The sequence below is a fragment of the Buteo buteo genome, chromosome 10 (assembly GCF_964188355.1).
Source record: "Buteo buteo chromosome 10, bButBut1.hap1.1, whole genome shotgun sequence".
NCBI lineage: Eukaryota > Metazoa > Chordata > Aves > Accipitriformes > Accipitridae > Buteo > Buteo buteo.
The window spans coordinates 12,961,011-12,973,559 of record NC_134180.1 but is presented as its reverse complement, the minus strand read 5'-3'; the positions used below and the strand labels follow the sequence as shown (position 1 = coordinate 12,973,559).

The following is a 12,549-nucleotide window of genomic DNA, read 5'->3' as shown; positions in this document are numbered from 1 at the left end:
GCAATCGGAATTATTGTGAGTGAGGGAAAAAGGATTTGCTGTGATCAGAAAAAAGGTTATTGCCATTATTGAGAGCTGGCTGGAAAGTCGATGCTCCGGCATATGAAGCTTGTGCTGTAATAGTCATTTCAGCTTTTTAGGTGTGAATAGAGATGGCTGTATTGTTATGAAGTATAAATAAAAAAACCCTTTGACTTCAGTGTAATTCAGACCAAATGTCTAATTTGAAGATGTTGTCCAGGTTGTGTATCTGAGTATCAGAAGCATTTGTTGAAAGAAACAAAGGCTGGCAGAAAAGCCACTGAAGAGACAGTTTTGGTTTTGCCAGGTTGAGCAGACATCCATCCATCTGTCTGTCCATCAGGGTATGTCAGGCTGAGATTTATCCTAGCTAGAAGAAGGTGGTATGGGTTTCTCTCAGGTCAGTTTTAAGTGGCCAGAGGTCTTTGTTAAAATGCTATCAACGTTTGCATCTTCCATTTTTGGGACTGTCTTTGCTGGAAAACTAGGTAAGTACCAGACCATGGCACAAAGGGGTCATGTTAAGCATGGAATAAATCAATTTTGAGACATACAGAGACAAGCTGTGTAATAGGCACCAAGTAAAGTACTGTCTGGTCAAAGATAGTACAGCGTGTATTACAAAGTGTTATGCAAATTAAACGCCCAGACACAGCCAGGTGTCACTCGTACAAATATTTTTAAAAATCTACTGATGGTTAATTTACTCACAAGTCTCTAGATCAGGAAAATGTCTTGGATTTTAGCATGACTGGTTTAGATTTAAGTTTCAGGCTGGAGATGCAGCAATTGTTCTTTTCTATTAATTCTTTTCTAGCACACAAGGTGGGAGCAAAACCAGTGCTATGTGATTTATTTAGATAATCAACAGGGCTTTACAAATAAACAATGGCTAGTCTGGCAAAGCCTGAACTTCACTGCTGAATCTGGCTGCTGTAGTAACAACTTTACTTCTCAGAAAAGCTAGTTCTTGGCAAAATGCAGACTGTTTTTACTAGCTGCTTTGCAGATGCTCTTTTTCATGGTATGGTAATTCATTCTGTGATGTATCCTTTCTCTCCTGTTTATCATTTTCAAATCACTATCAGGAAAATTCATTTCACATCAGCTCTAAGTAAAACTTAACTTTTGCTATTGTTCTTAGTATCTGCTGAGAACTGTTGATATGATTAAGAGATATTTTGATTAGATGAGGTGTCCAATTTGAAGGCAGGCAGGGGTTTTTATCAAGGTTGTGAATGGCTTTCATTTGATGTGACTGGTCATCACTGATGGCTCTTTGCTTGTCCATAGTAAAGCTACCAGACATGGTAAAAATACCGTGATATTACCTTGCTGTGCATTTCAGTTGGTGAACACAAACCACTGCTGTGCTACAGCCTCATCTCTTAAAGGACAACATCATTTCTGCTTCCAAAATCTTTTCAAAACATGAGCTGCAAAATGTTAGCAGTAATATTTTGGCAAAGGCTTTGCAGGGTTACACCCAATTTGAGGTTGTCTATCAGTCTGCACATCACTGAGAGCATTGCAGAGGAACCAGTAAGCAAACCGCAAATAATTTCTCTCAAACAAGGCCAGGGCAGAGAAAAGCAATCTGACCTGTACAGTTCGTAAATAAGTGAAGATTTGTGAGCTAATTCTGTTAGCAGACAATGATGAGGAAGGATGAATAAATTTGATATAATAAGAGTTATTTACAAGGTTTGTATTCAAAGTTCAGATCCTTTAAGCAGAAGAGACATCGAAGAGGTGATAGTTTTGCTGCAGTTTTGAACATCTTTTCAGCCTATCTCCTACTCATAAGCTCTCTAGCGTTTAAGATTTGTCCACAGGTGCTGAACTACCAGGACATTTATGCCGAAACAGTACTGTTCTGGTAGAAGAATGCCTTGCCTTCCCCAGTTTATCACTAAGGCTCCTGTAGTCCCTTCAGCATGCATTTTTAATGTTGTTTTCTCATGGTATTTTTGGTTCTTCAATTTCAGTCACTCATACAGTTGCATCAGAGCACTCCGTATTTTCCTCTTTGGATGCAGAGAAGTCCTGTTCGTTCACCTGCTTTCAGTGAAGAGCTGGGGCACTTCTGTTGTTTCTGCGGCATTTGGGAATTCATTATTCTCCCAACTTTTCTGTCTTCACTCTTTAGATCTACGGGTTCGGATTCTAGAGGCACCCTGGCTAAAAGCCTGTGATGGCTGTGAAGGCTGTTAGAGAGAGGAACTTGGAACCTAGCTGTGGTTTATGCACAGGGACAGCAGTAACTAGGGCCACTTACAGGATTTGTCTCTTTAGGGATCCTGGTTGTTTTTTGCCTCTGAAGTTGTGGACCCAAAATCAGATACATTCTTTTTTGAAGCTTTTATGTACAACTTTAAGTATTTGCCAGCAGCTGTGCTATGTTTCTCTGTAGCAAGAGAGTTTAGCCTTGCTTTAATTATGGGCTAGATCGTATCTGTACAGTCCAGATTTCTTGATACCTCTCAGGTGTTCTCTAAGAGAGGCTTCCTTGAGACACTTCTTGAGATCCAGGCAAAAGAAAGGCTGGACTACGGTTTGTCCTGCTTTTCTGTAAGCCGTTAAAAGGTTTGGAGGGTTGCTCACCTTGGTCCGTAGACAGCTGAACCCCTCTGAATTCCATATGAACTCTGCACATCAGATTTACTGTGCAATTTCATAGGCAGCATACAGATTTAAAAAAAAAAAATCATGATTGAGAGAGATTCTACTCAAGATGTCTTCTTCTGACCTGTATGTAAACTAGTCTATAACTTCAAGTGGGTTGATGTGTTATTAATAAGAAAGTCAGCTGCTTCTCACTAAATTTCAAGCCATTTTGTTAAGCTATCAAGAACAACAAGAATTGTGCAGGCCTTACTCTTGTGTGCTAGCTCTTCCCATTTTAGGAAAGATCATTCTAATGCAAGTGCTGTATTTGCTATACCTTTTTTTTCTTACACACATTTTATCCAAGAAATCATCTCAACTTGTTCTCAGTCCCAAAATGGCCACAGTTTTATAATCCTCACATATAGTGAAAAATTACCTGAGGTTATCTTTCCATCAGATTCTCTTCTCCTTGCAGCAATCACACAGCATTACTTAAGAGCACTTCTGAACCTTTGCTCTGTCATCTGAAAACTTCTTGGCTTGGTCATGTTTCTGATGCTCCCATCATTTGGCTATTCATAAATTATCATTTGAGTCTGTGGCTGTGTAAAATATTAAAGAACAGTTCTTTTTATCCATATGCTTTTATCTGTAAGCAGGTATTCTTTGTTTCCCTTTGTAATACTAAATTTATCGAACCAGAAGAATGAGCTGTGCATGCTGTCTGGCCCCAGTTGTACACTGAAGATGCAGAACAGCGGAACTCAGTGATCTGAAAAGTGATTGGAAAAGTGTGTCCAGACATGCAAATGTGTTTATAAAAATCTGCTTGCCAGTTAGGGATTACATTTAACGTTATTCACAGGGCAGGGCTGAATACGCTGTGCTTAGATGTTAAGTTTATTGGTGCAATGCTGCTGGACGTGTGGTACGCAACAGCCCTGTTGAGCTCTGACAATTGGCTGGCACTCTCTGGTGTTTCCTTTCTGTTTCAGCTCACGCCCAGAGCTACCCTGTGCCTCAGAAAGTTTGTCCAGGGAAAGAAAGGACAAACAAAGTAATTCGCTAAAGGTGTCTTCGTGGCTCATGTGGAGCAACAGCTCCAGACACAGTGTGCATTGCTGTATGTGCACGAGGTGAAACTGTCTCTGATTTCCCAGGAAGAAATATGGCTGTGCTTGAGCAAGTCATTGACTTTTTGGGTTTTTCAGCACGAATGAACATTGGTGTAGAAGGTGTTCTAAATTCCCAGGCTTCAGTGTTCGACTTCTCAATACAGTGTTGAATCATTGCAGGTGATATCCATTTGCTGACTCTGTGGACTCTTATCAAAAATCTCATCTGAAGCAGAGGTTGAAGCCCAGAAGACTGGTGGAGCCTTCATCTGCCCACAGGCTTTCCGCAGAAACAAAGCATAAGACCTGCTCAGCAGCCCTCACCCATCTATGTGTTTGGTTTGTAGGGCACAGCATCTTGGCAGGGATTAGTTTAAATGGAAATGTGCTAGATGGCTCTTTTGCATCTCTTTGCCTGGGTGATTAACCACAGCCCATGGTGTTGGATGTACCTCCTTGCACAGTGCTGCATGTCCTGTTCCCCGCCTGTGTGCAACTGGGTGGGGGGTGGGCGGTTGGATTCCAGCCTCATAAGCTAATCTGTGGATTTCAAAGGTCGTAACATGCCAAGTTTTTATTGACAGCAGCCTTAGATTTGAGCTGCCAGAACTAGAAATTCTTCTGAAGTCAAAGGGTACTAGAGCTCCCACTTGCATCCCAAGAGCAGAGTCCTGCCGGTAGTTGCCACGCTGATGTAAGAGTAATGACAACTGCTTTACTCATCCTTCTGCTTCATTTAGCATTGACTGTCTGGCTCTTACTTGGCAAGTAGATGCTTATCTGTCAAGCACTGCTACTCTTGTCTTTTCTGAGCATTGTTCTCATCTGATAACTTGTTTTCCATTTAACCCACAGTGCTATGTATGTATGCTGCATTGCTTCCTTGCTGTACCCATTCAATAGCTTATTGAATTCAGCCAGCGTGCAAAGAAAACCAAAACCTAAACCTCAGTGGATTTCCTCTCTTAAAAGATTGGCAAGCTGGATCTCTACTGAAGGTGTGATGCGGGAACCTTACCTGTCCTCAGTTCCTGAACACCTGCCATGTAACAAGTGATGGTGGTTGCGGACTTTCTAGCCTCTCTGACAATTGACCCTGGTTTTGTCCCTGAACTCCTGTTGTTGCCTTATTCCTCTACTAGAACTTATACACAGAAGGAATTGTGTGCTTTTTTTGCAGAAAGTGCTGTATCTCAACATGTATTTTCCTGTAGGCTTTAATAAGGAAGGATCATTTGCAAGAGGAAAAGTGGGTCTGGTTGTGCCCTGGCAAAGGTTCTGACATAGCAGGATGTTTTCCTGGAATATGGGTGTGGGCTGGGTGCAGGGCAGTACTGCGGCAAGTGGGTAGCCAGTATCTAGTGTGTGTTCACCCAGAGGTGAGCTTCAGGGAGACTTGCGTGCCCAGCTTCATGCTGCTGGACTGCCACAAGATGTCACACTTAAACTACCAGTATGTATAAATTAATCTCTAATGTATAAAACACATTTGCCATCTTTCAGCGGGTACGTTTAATCTTGGTATTGTAGTTAATTAAATATTGTCATGTTTATGCCTAGTTAAGGCCCAGGAATGGTGGTAGCCAGTGTCGGGGGTGGTGTTTCAGGGATAGGGTTGAGAGGAAGTGCTGCGTTACCTCCCCAGGAAATCAAATGAGCGGTGGAAATCATAGGCTTGTACAAAAGGACGGTAGCACAGGCACCAAGTAGCACTGAAGCATTAACAGGTTATTCAGCATATCTCTGAACTACCCCCAAAAATTGCTCTTGCTGGGACCTTTTTGAAGGAAAAGTGTGGCCAAGGCAGCCAACAGCATCCTGGCCTGTATCAGAAATAGTGTGGCCAGCAGGAGCAGGGAAGTGATCGTCCCTCTGTACTCGGCACTGGTGAGGCTGCACCTCGAGTGCTGTGTTCAGTTTTGGGCCCCTCGCTACAAGAAAGACATTGAGGTGCTGGAGCGTGTCCAGAGAAGGGCAACCAAGTTGGTGAGGGGCCTGGAGCACAAGTCCTGTGAGGAACGGCTGAGGGAGCTGGGGCTGTTTAGTCTGGAGAAAAGGAGGCTGAGGGGAGACCTTATCACTCTCTACAACTACCTGAAGGGAGGTTGTAGTGAGGTGGGGGGGTCAGTCTCTTTTCCCAAGTAACAAGTTATGGGATGAGAGGAAACAGCCTCAGATTGTGCCAGGGGAGGTTTAGATTGGAGAGGAGTTAAAAATTGTTCACTGAAAGGATTATCAAGCATTGGAACAGGCTGCCCAGGGAAGTGGTTGAGTCACCATCCCTGGAGGTATTTAAAAGACGTGTAGATGTGGCACTTAGGGACATGGTTTAGTGGTGGACTTGGCAGTGTTAGGTTTATGGTTGGCCTTAAGGATCTTAAGGATCTTTTCCAACCTGAACAATTCTATGATTCTATAGCTTGTGGAGGTAGATCTGCAGCAGGTGTGTTTGCTCTGAGATTTAATCTCACATGTTTGCAGTTCTTTCTTTTCTTAAAACAAAAGAGACTGGAAATTTGTAACACAGAACAAGATGTCCAAGGAAGAGAAGGGCATGGCACAAGTTCTCCTTTATTCATAACTTCCCTTCAACCATCAATAAGTGAAACAATAAAGCTCACAATAACATTGATCTTGCTGGTCCCTCAATCCTGTGGAATGATCTCTGTGTAACTAACAGCTTCCAGATGGGCAAGTGGCTCCTCCCTCTCAAGTTACAGCTGGGCACCTGAAAAGCACAGAATAAGAAAGCAAATAGTGGAAATGAAGCTGTATATGTCTGGGAGTGTTTAAGTGACTTCTGTCTGGTAAATTCCTAACCCTAAAAAGTAACAAACAGATTTGCCTTAAAGCCTGTTAACTCTGTTATTGATTGGATTTTTTTTTTCCTTCTCAGAAAACAGATCATAATAGAAATTTTATTTTTCTTCCTGTCTCACAGTGGAGTTAAATTTCCTCAAGGACATAATTTTCAATGTGATTGTCATCTTTAAAAGAAATTGAGGTAACTACCTGTACTTACTATATAGCTTATTCTCATTTGTCCTTCCCTTGTGTCTTTGTCATCAAAGTTACGTTGTTTTACTTCCTAAACTGCTTTTATTTTTCAGGTCAGGCTTCCAAGAAACAAATGTGTTTTGTTTGAAGCCCGTCACTTGTATAAAGAGCAAAATAATTTTAAGCCATCCTTGTTTTGCAGGACTATCATCTCATTTGTTGCAATGGAAATTGAACAAAAAGCAAGGTTAGGGGAAAATTGGTGGAGCTTTCACTAGGCATCATTAATAATGTCATAGTATAGAATCAAAATTCCATTGCAGAGCAATTTTACCCTGTTGCTAAAACTGTACTTTAATTGAAATGAGGGAAATGAGTTATTCTTGGTCCATTCCTTGCATCCCAATCATGCAGCACAGAAACCTGAGAGTCTACAATTCAGCCCCTGCAGAGTTCTCAACCTGAGGGCTCTGCTGATGTCTCTATCTCACTTAGAAAATGGCAAAATTTTCACAGTGAACACTGGTAATTTCCAGTGGGCTCCACTCTTAATGCCTTTCAATGATTTTGTTTCTTTTTTTCTTTTATATGCATTGGAATTATAGTGACTTATTTAATGTTTGGCAATGAGTTCAGTATATTTATGAATAAACACTGCCTTTTTATGCAACAAAAATTTAACTCTTGGCAAAATCCATTTCCTCTGAGGAAATGAGATGTCTCCTAGTCAGTTGGCTCTGGCTGAAGTAAGAGGTCTTACAGTAACTGCACCCATTTCCTTGACTTTTTTTGAAAAACTGAAGGATGTGGGGAAGCCAGCAGTGCAATAAACAGGAGACCTGGCTGCATCTGTGCATGCTGCTCCCCACTTTGCTGGGCGTGCTGCCTTCTGTGTTCTCCACCAGCACTAAAGGCAACTGCTTTACAAATGGGAAAGAATTTTTTTCAATGATAAATCTCGCAGCAATCTCAAAGGCAATGGGAACCTTTATTTTGATTATTTTCAATGTATTGACATTGGCCTTTTATGCAAACTTAACTGTAAAACACTCTTGAGATACTGCATAGAAAATACACATAGGAAAAAAACATATATATACACTTTCATAAAAATAGAATACATCTTGGTAAAATTACTTGTGTACAGTGTATTGACATTATTGAACCAAACTTACATCGTCATTGGAGGAAAAATGTTCCATTTGCAAAAAAAAAACCCCAAACATTTTAACTGAGTTGCGAGTACTGAAATGGCTATCATTTTAACTGAGTTGTGAGTACTGAAATGGATATGGTTTTGAGCTAAATAAATGGCTATACCAGAATGTCAGAGTAAAAAAAAAAAAAAAGTTATAAAATACCTGCGGTATAAAGCAGATGTAGCCCTGTTTTTAATTCCAAAAAATAGTGACATCTCTAAAGTTGCAGGGAAATCAAATGTACCAATTCCAAATTCTACTGTAGATTCTTTAGCTGAAAACAAACTTTAATGTCATTTGTTTCAGTATTTGCAACCATCAGGTACAGTGGTTTTGAGCACACAACATAGTGTATTACAGCCCTAATTCTATCAGGTATTTGATAAGGAAAAAAAAAATCTAACATATAAAATTGTAAAACACTTAGCAACCTTTAAAATACGTAGACCACTTGAAATTATGGTTGGATTTTTTCTTCTGGTTAGGCTTTTCTTTAGTTGCTTGCAACAGAGACTGCTCGTTGCTTACTGCTTTGACCACGTACTTCAGCTCATACTTGGATTTTTCTGCTCGTTTTCAGGACAAACTGTGGAAAATGACTACTCCAGTGTAATAAATAAATCAAGTGGTAACAGGTCCTCAAAGCCATAGATTTTCATCTTGGAATAATGGGACTGAATGGGCAGCCTCAGGGAAGGAGGAAAAAAGAAAAGAGCATAGCACCACTTCAAGTGACATGGTTCACAACTGTTTGGCAGGCAGTAGAGTCAGTCTGGAAGTGGTAATACCCACTGGCATTTATGAATGTGGTTAAAATACTGCAATTACTGATCAAGTAGTTTGGGTGTTTAATAGGGATAGGCTGACACAGCTATATAAACAATGAAAGTTGTCCGATACTCAATATTTCCATCGATGCTGTAGGATAAGGCTCTGACTCCCATGCGGTAAGTCTTTGGCTCTCGCAGCGGTTGGGTGGTGAACACGACTCCTTTCAAGTTCTCATCTCTCAGAGCAAATGGAATTGCTGGATCCTCGTCTGCCATTAAGAAAGTTGTCCTTGGGTGCATGACTTGATCGTGAGTATAGGCAACCAGCCGGATTAAATCCTGACCAGCAGCTATGCCAAAGGGGAGGGAAAGGAGTTTGTATTCCAAGGCATAGGTACTCAGATCACACTCCAAGTCGTTGGCTGGGCAGTTTTTGAGACAGAACCTAGGAATAAGCAGAGCACTTTAGCCCAGGGAGAAGGCACAATATTGTAAGTACTGCAGTAGGTCTTAAAGGAGAAATTCTTCCTCTGTTGCAGTATGCAGATTAAAACTTCTCTATAAAGATAATATGCTCATACACTCTTTATCCACTGTTCCTTTAAAGTTGCAGCCCAGTTTAATTTCCCATTTTCCCCTCAACAGGATCATCTCAAAGTACCAAGAGGTAATGTAAAGATACTGGATGCATTATATGTCATTGTAATCAATAGTATATGGTTTAGTGACCTTGCTCTTAGAGTTGAAAAGGTTGATTTAAAAGGTAGCAGGCAGCTCCATTTGAGGCTTCTGCATGTTAGATCATAAAATAAAGAATTTGGAATGAAGAAGGGCAGAGTAAATTTTACTTCTATTTATCAAAAGTCAAAACAGGCGATCTTTGCTGGCTCTGCTTGTCAGTGCTAACAGAGATCAAAGAACATTATCCATTTCAATTTAAGTATCATTCCAGTTCAGTTTGATCACAAAAGATGGTTTCTGACTATGTAGCAAGCTATTTCCTTGAGTATATTAAAAGAAATTAATCTGTGTTTTCCAGAACAGGGAAATAGAGTAACTTAAAAATAACAAAACTACTCACTGTAGCATTATTTTCATGACTAAAAGACTATTTTAAATGCTTTGAAATTGATGGTAAGTTGACCCTTCAGAGAAGTAAGTCAGAAACCTTAGATGCAAAGGCATGCTTGTAAGTGACAAATGAATGACACCGAATTGACAGAAGGAATCACAGCATGTTGCCCACTGGGGTTCATATCATAAAGGAACATTCTGGTGCTGTTTACTCTTAGGTCAAAAGGAAAGTGCTGCATGGATACTGAGCACCAGCCAGCTTGCCAGCGGCCACTGCTGTCTGGTTCTGCTGCGTGGGAAACATGGCAAACTGCTGCTCAGGTAACCAACAATCATCTCAAGTGTTACTGCTCTACCTTTTGCTAGTATGAGCTTCACTGGTGTCAGTCAAACTTAGATACTAAGTTTCTTCTGACAAATACAGGTTAAGGATTCAAGCTTGGGGTGGGTGAAAAAGGGCTGAAAATAAAACGTACCCAGAAAGACGCTCTCGCTGATAGTTTGGTGGACAAGGTGTGTCTATGCACTGGTAGCTTCCTCTCATATTGAAACACATCTGATTTGATCCACAATTAATGTTCTGTTCAAGGCACTCATCAATATCTGAATGTAAAAAACCATGCAAATAATCAGCTGCTGGTACTTAGATGAATTTAACAGTTAAAAACTAGCTGGGCCAGTAAAGGCTGGGCAGACCGCAGAATGTACCTTTGTACACAGGGAAATCTTTCAGCATCTTGTCTTGCTGTTTGAGACACTGGAGCTACTAGTTCCAATAACATGCATTTATTATTGTTGGCACTTTATTACTGTGCAGGATGGCGTATTGTTCAAAAGCTGCCCTACAGCCATGATCCAACATAAACTGTAGTTGTCTTGTCAATAGAGGCTAATTAGGTAAATTTTCTTTTTTTGTGGATTAGAAAAATCTGACAGTATCTTTTTTTGACAGAGACGGGTTAAGGATTATATTGGGTTTGACCCTAGAGCTGCTGTTTACTTGCCTGGAGTTAAATCTGTAATGTAAGGTCACATGAGGAAACTTCAGAGAATAATAAGTTGCAATTGTCTGATTTGCTGGTGTTTTATGAAGCATTAAAATGTGAAATATAAAAACTTCTGAAACTGGAAATTTTGAATGCCGAATCTCATACAGCAACTTCAAAGAGGTAGCTTATACATGTGCTGAATATGATTTGTATCTTATTTATTTACAAATGTATTTGTGAGCACTCCAAGGGATCTCCATACCTTGACAGGCTTTGCCATTGGGCATAAGGCGATAACCAGATGGACAAGTACACTGGTAACTTCCCAGGGTGTTTCTGCATTCATGCTGACAGGTATCTCTGGTTTCACATTCATCAATGTCTGTGGAAAGAAACATGAACACGTACACATCAGGATTATTTGACCCTGGTACTCAACTGAGGTATTTTTTGTCCTATTTATATACAAGCATATGGACAGAGTTGGCGGAAGTTGTCTAGATCTTGTTTTCTGATGGGGTTGAATGTGTAAGACTAGCAAGTCCTTTCACACCTTACCGTTATACCTCTTTAATTATTAAAGTCAGCTTTGAGGGGATCCTTACCTCTTTTGATAGCAGCCATAATAAGTATTCTAGCTGAAAAGACTAGTCCTGATACGGAGTTCTGGGAAGAAAGGGGGAGGTGCAATCTGTATACATCAACAAGGTTATACAAATACAGTCTTGCCTCCAAAACCAAACAGAGCTGCCTGATGAGGTTTTAGGCAATATGCTTAGGAAACACCCAGATTAATTATCTCAGCAGAGGAAGCCTTGACAATGGGGGAGTTGTTCTTACAGTTAATCCCTCCTCAGGCAAAGCTGTTTCCCCTCCAAACTGATCTTCCCAGTGCCATGGGGATGAATTAAGCTCAGTATCAGAGAAGACTATCAGTGAATGTTCATAACTCTTTTTTTTAATCTCCCTCTCAAATATAGAAGTACCAGACCACTTTATGTAAAATTTTCAAAGCAGACTAGTGTGATTTAGACACAGATCATACATAATTATAATTTCTTTTGAAACATCTGCATAATTCAGGACAGCAGTAGAGACCCTACTCAAGTTAGTCTCATACAAGAGTTAAGACTTGCATGATTAAAACAGTGGAAGGAAGGTCTTTGCTTCCCCTCTCTTTGTCTGATTTACAGGAGTTGCATTAGATAAAAATGCAACCACAGAAGAGAAACAGATGTGACTAGAAATTTATGGAATGTTAGCATCAAATCCTGATGGTTGTCTATTGAAATAACTTTCTTTAAAAAAAGCATCATTTGGGTGTATTTTTTGTATTAAACAGTAATTTTTAAATTTAGGTGGTTATTCCAATGAAATGGAAGTACGAGAATATTAACTAATTCAAACTGGAAGCTGCAGTGAAGATCACAGATTTTAGCTTAACCCTTTCATCAGCAGTAGCTATTTTCCTAGGTCTTTCAATTAAATTGCTATACCCATAACAAACTGCATGTATACAACTACTGAAATGTCTTTATAATGTAAATATAAGGGTTGATGTCTGCCTGTCTATAATTTTTATTAATAAAAGTATATTCATATTTTCCAACATTATATATTGCTATATAATTCTAGCAATAATTCTGGTTGCTATAATCTAGCTGTAAGATCACTGTCTTTATCCTGAAAGGATATTGTGCCTCCTCTGAAAGTGTCATTGGCACATATGCTAGGTTGAGGCACATAGCTAACGCACCACAAACTGCGATGGTCA

At 40.1% G+C, this 12,549-nt stretch overlaps 1 protein-coding gene across 1 annotated transcript in view; it reads right to left on the bottom strand.

The window, feature by feature from the left end:
• Positions 1 to 6,304: 6,304 nt before the first annotated feature.
• Positions 6,305 to 12,549, bottom strand: part of HMCN1 (hemicentin 1) — a 210,130-nt gene continuing 203,885 nt past the window's right edge. The window contains exons 105-107 of the mRNA XM_075038698.1: positions 11,038 to 11,157; positions 10,263 to 10,389; positions 6,305 to 9,157 (exon numbers count right to left, since the gene is read on the bottom strand). Of these exons, the coding sequence (XP_074894799.1) occupies positions 8,791 to 9,157; positions 10,263 to 10,389; positions 11,038 to 11,157 (614 nt within the window). The 3' untranslated portion in view covers positions 6,305 to 8,790. The remainder of the gene's footprint in view (positions 9,158 to 10,262; positions 10,390 to 11,037; positions 11,158 to 12,549) is intronic.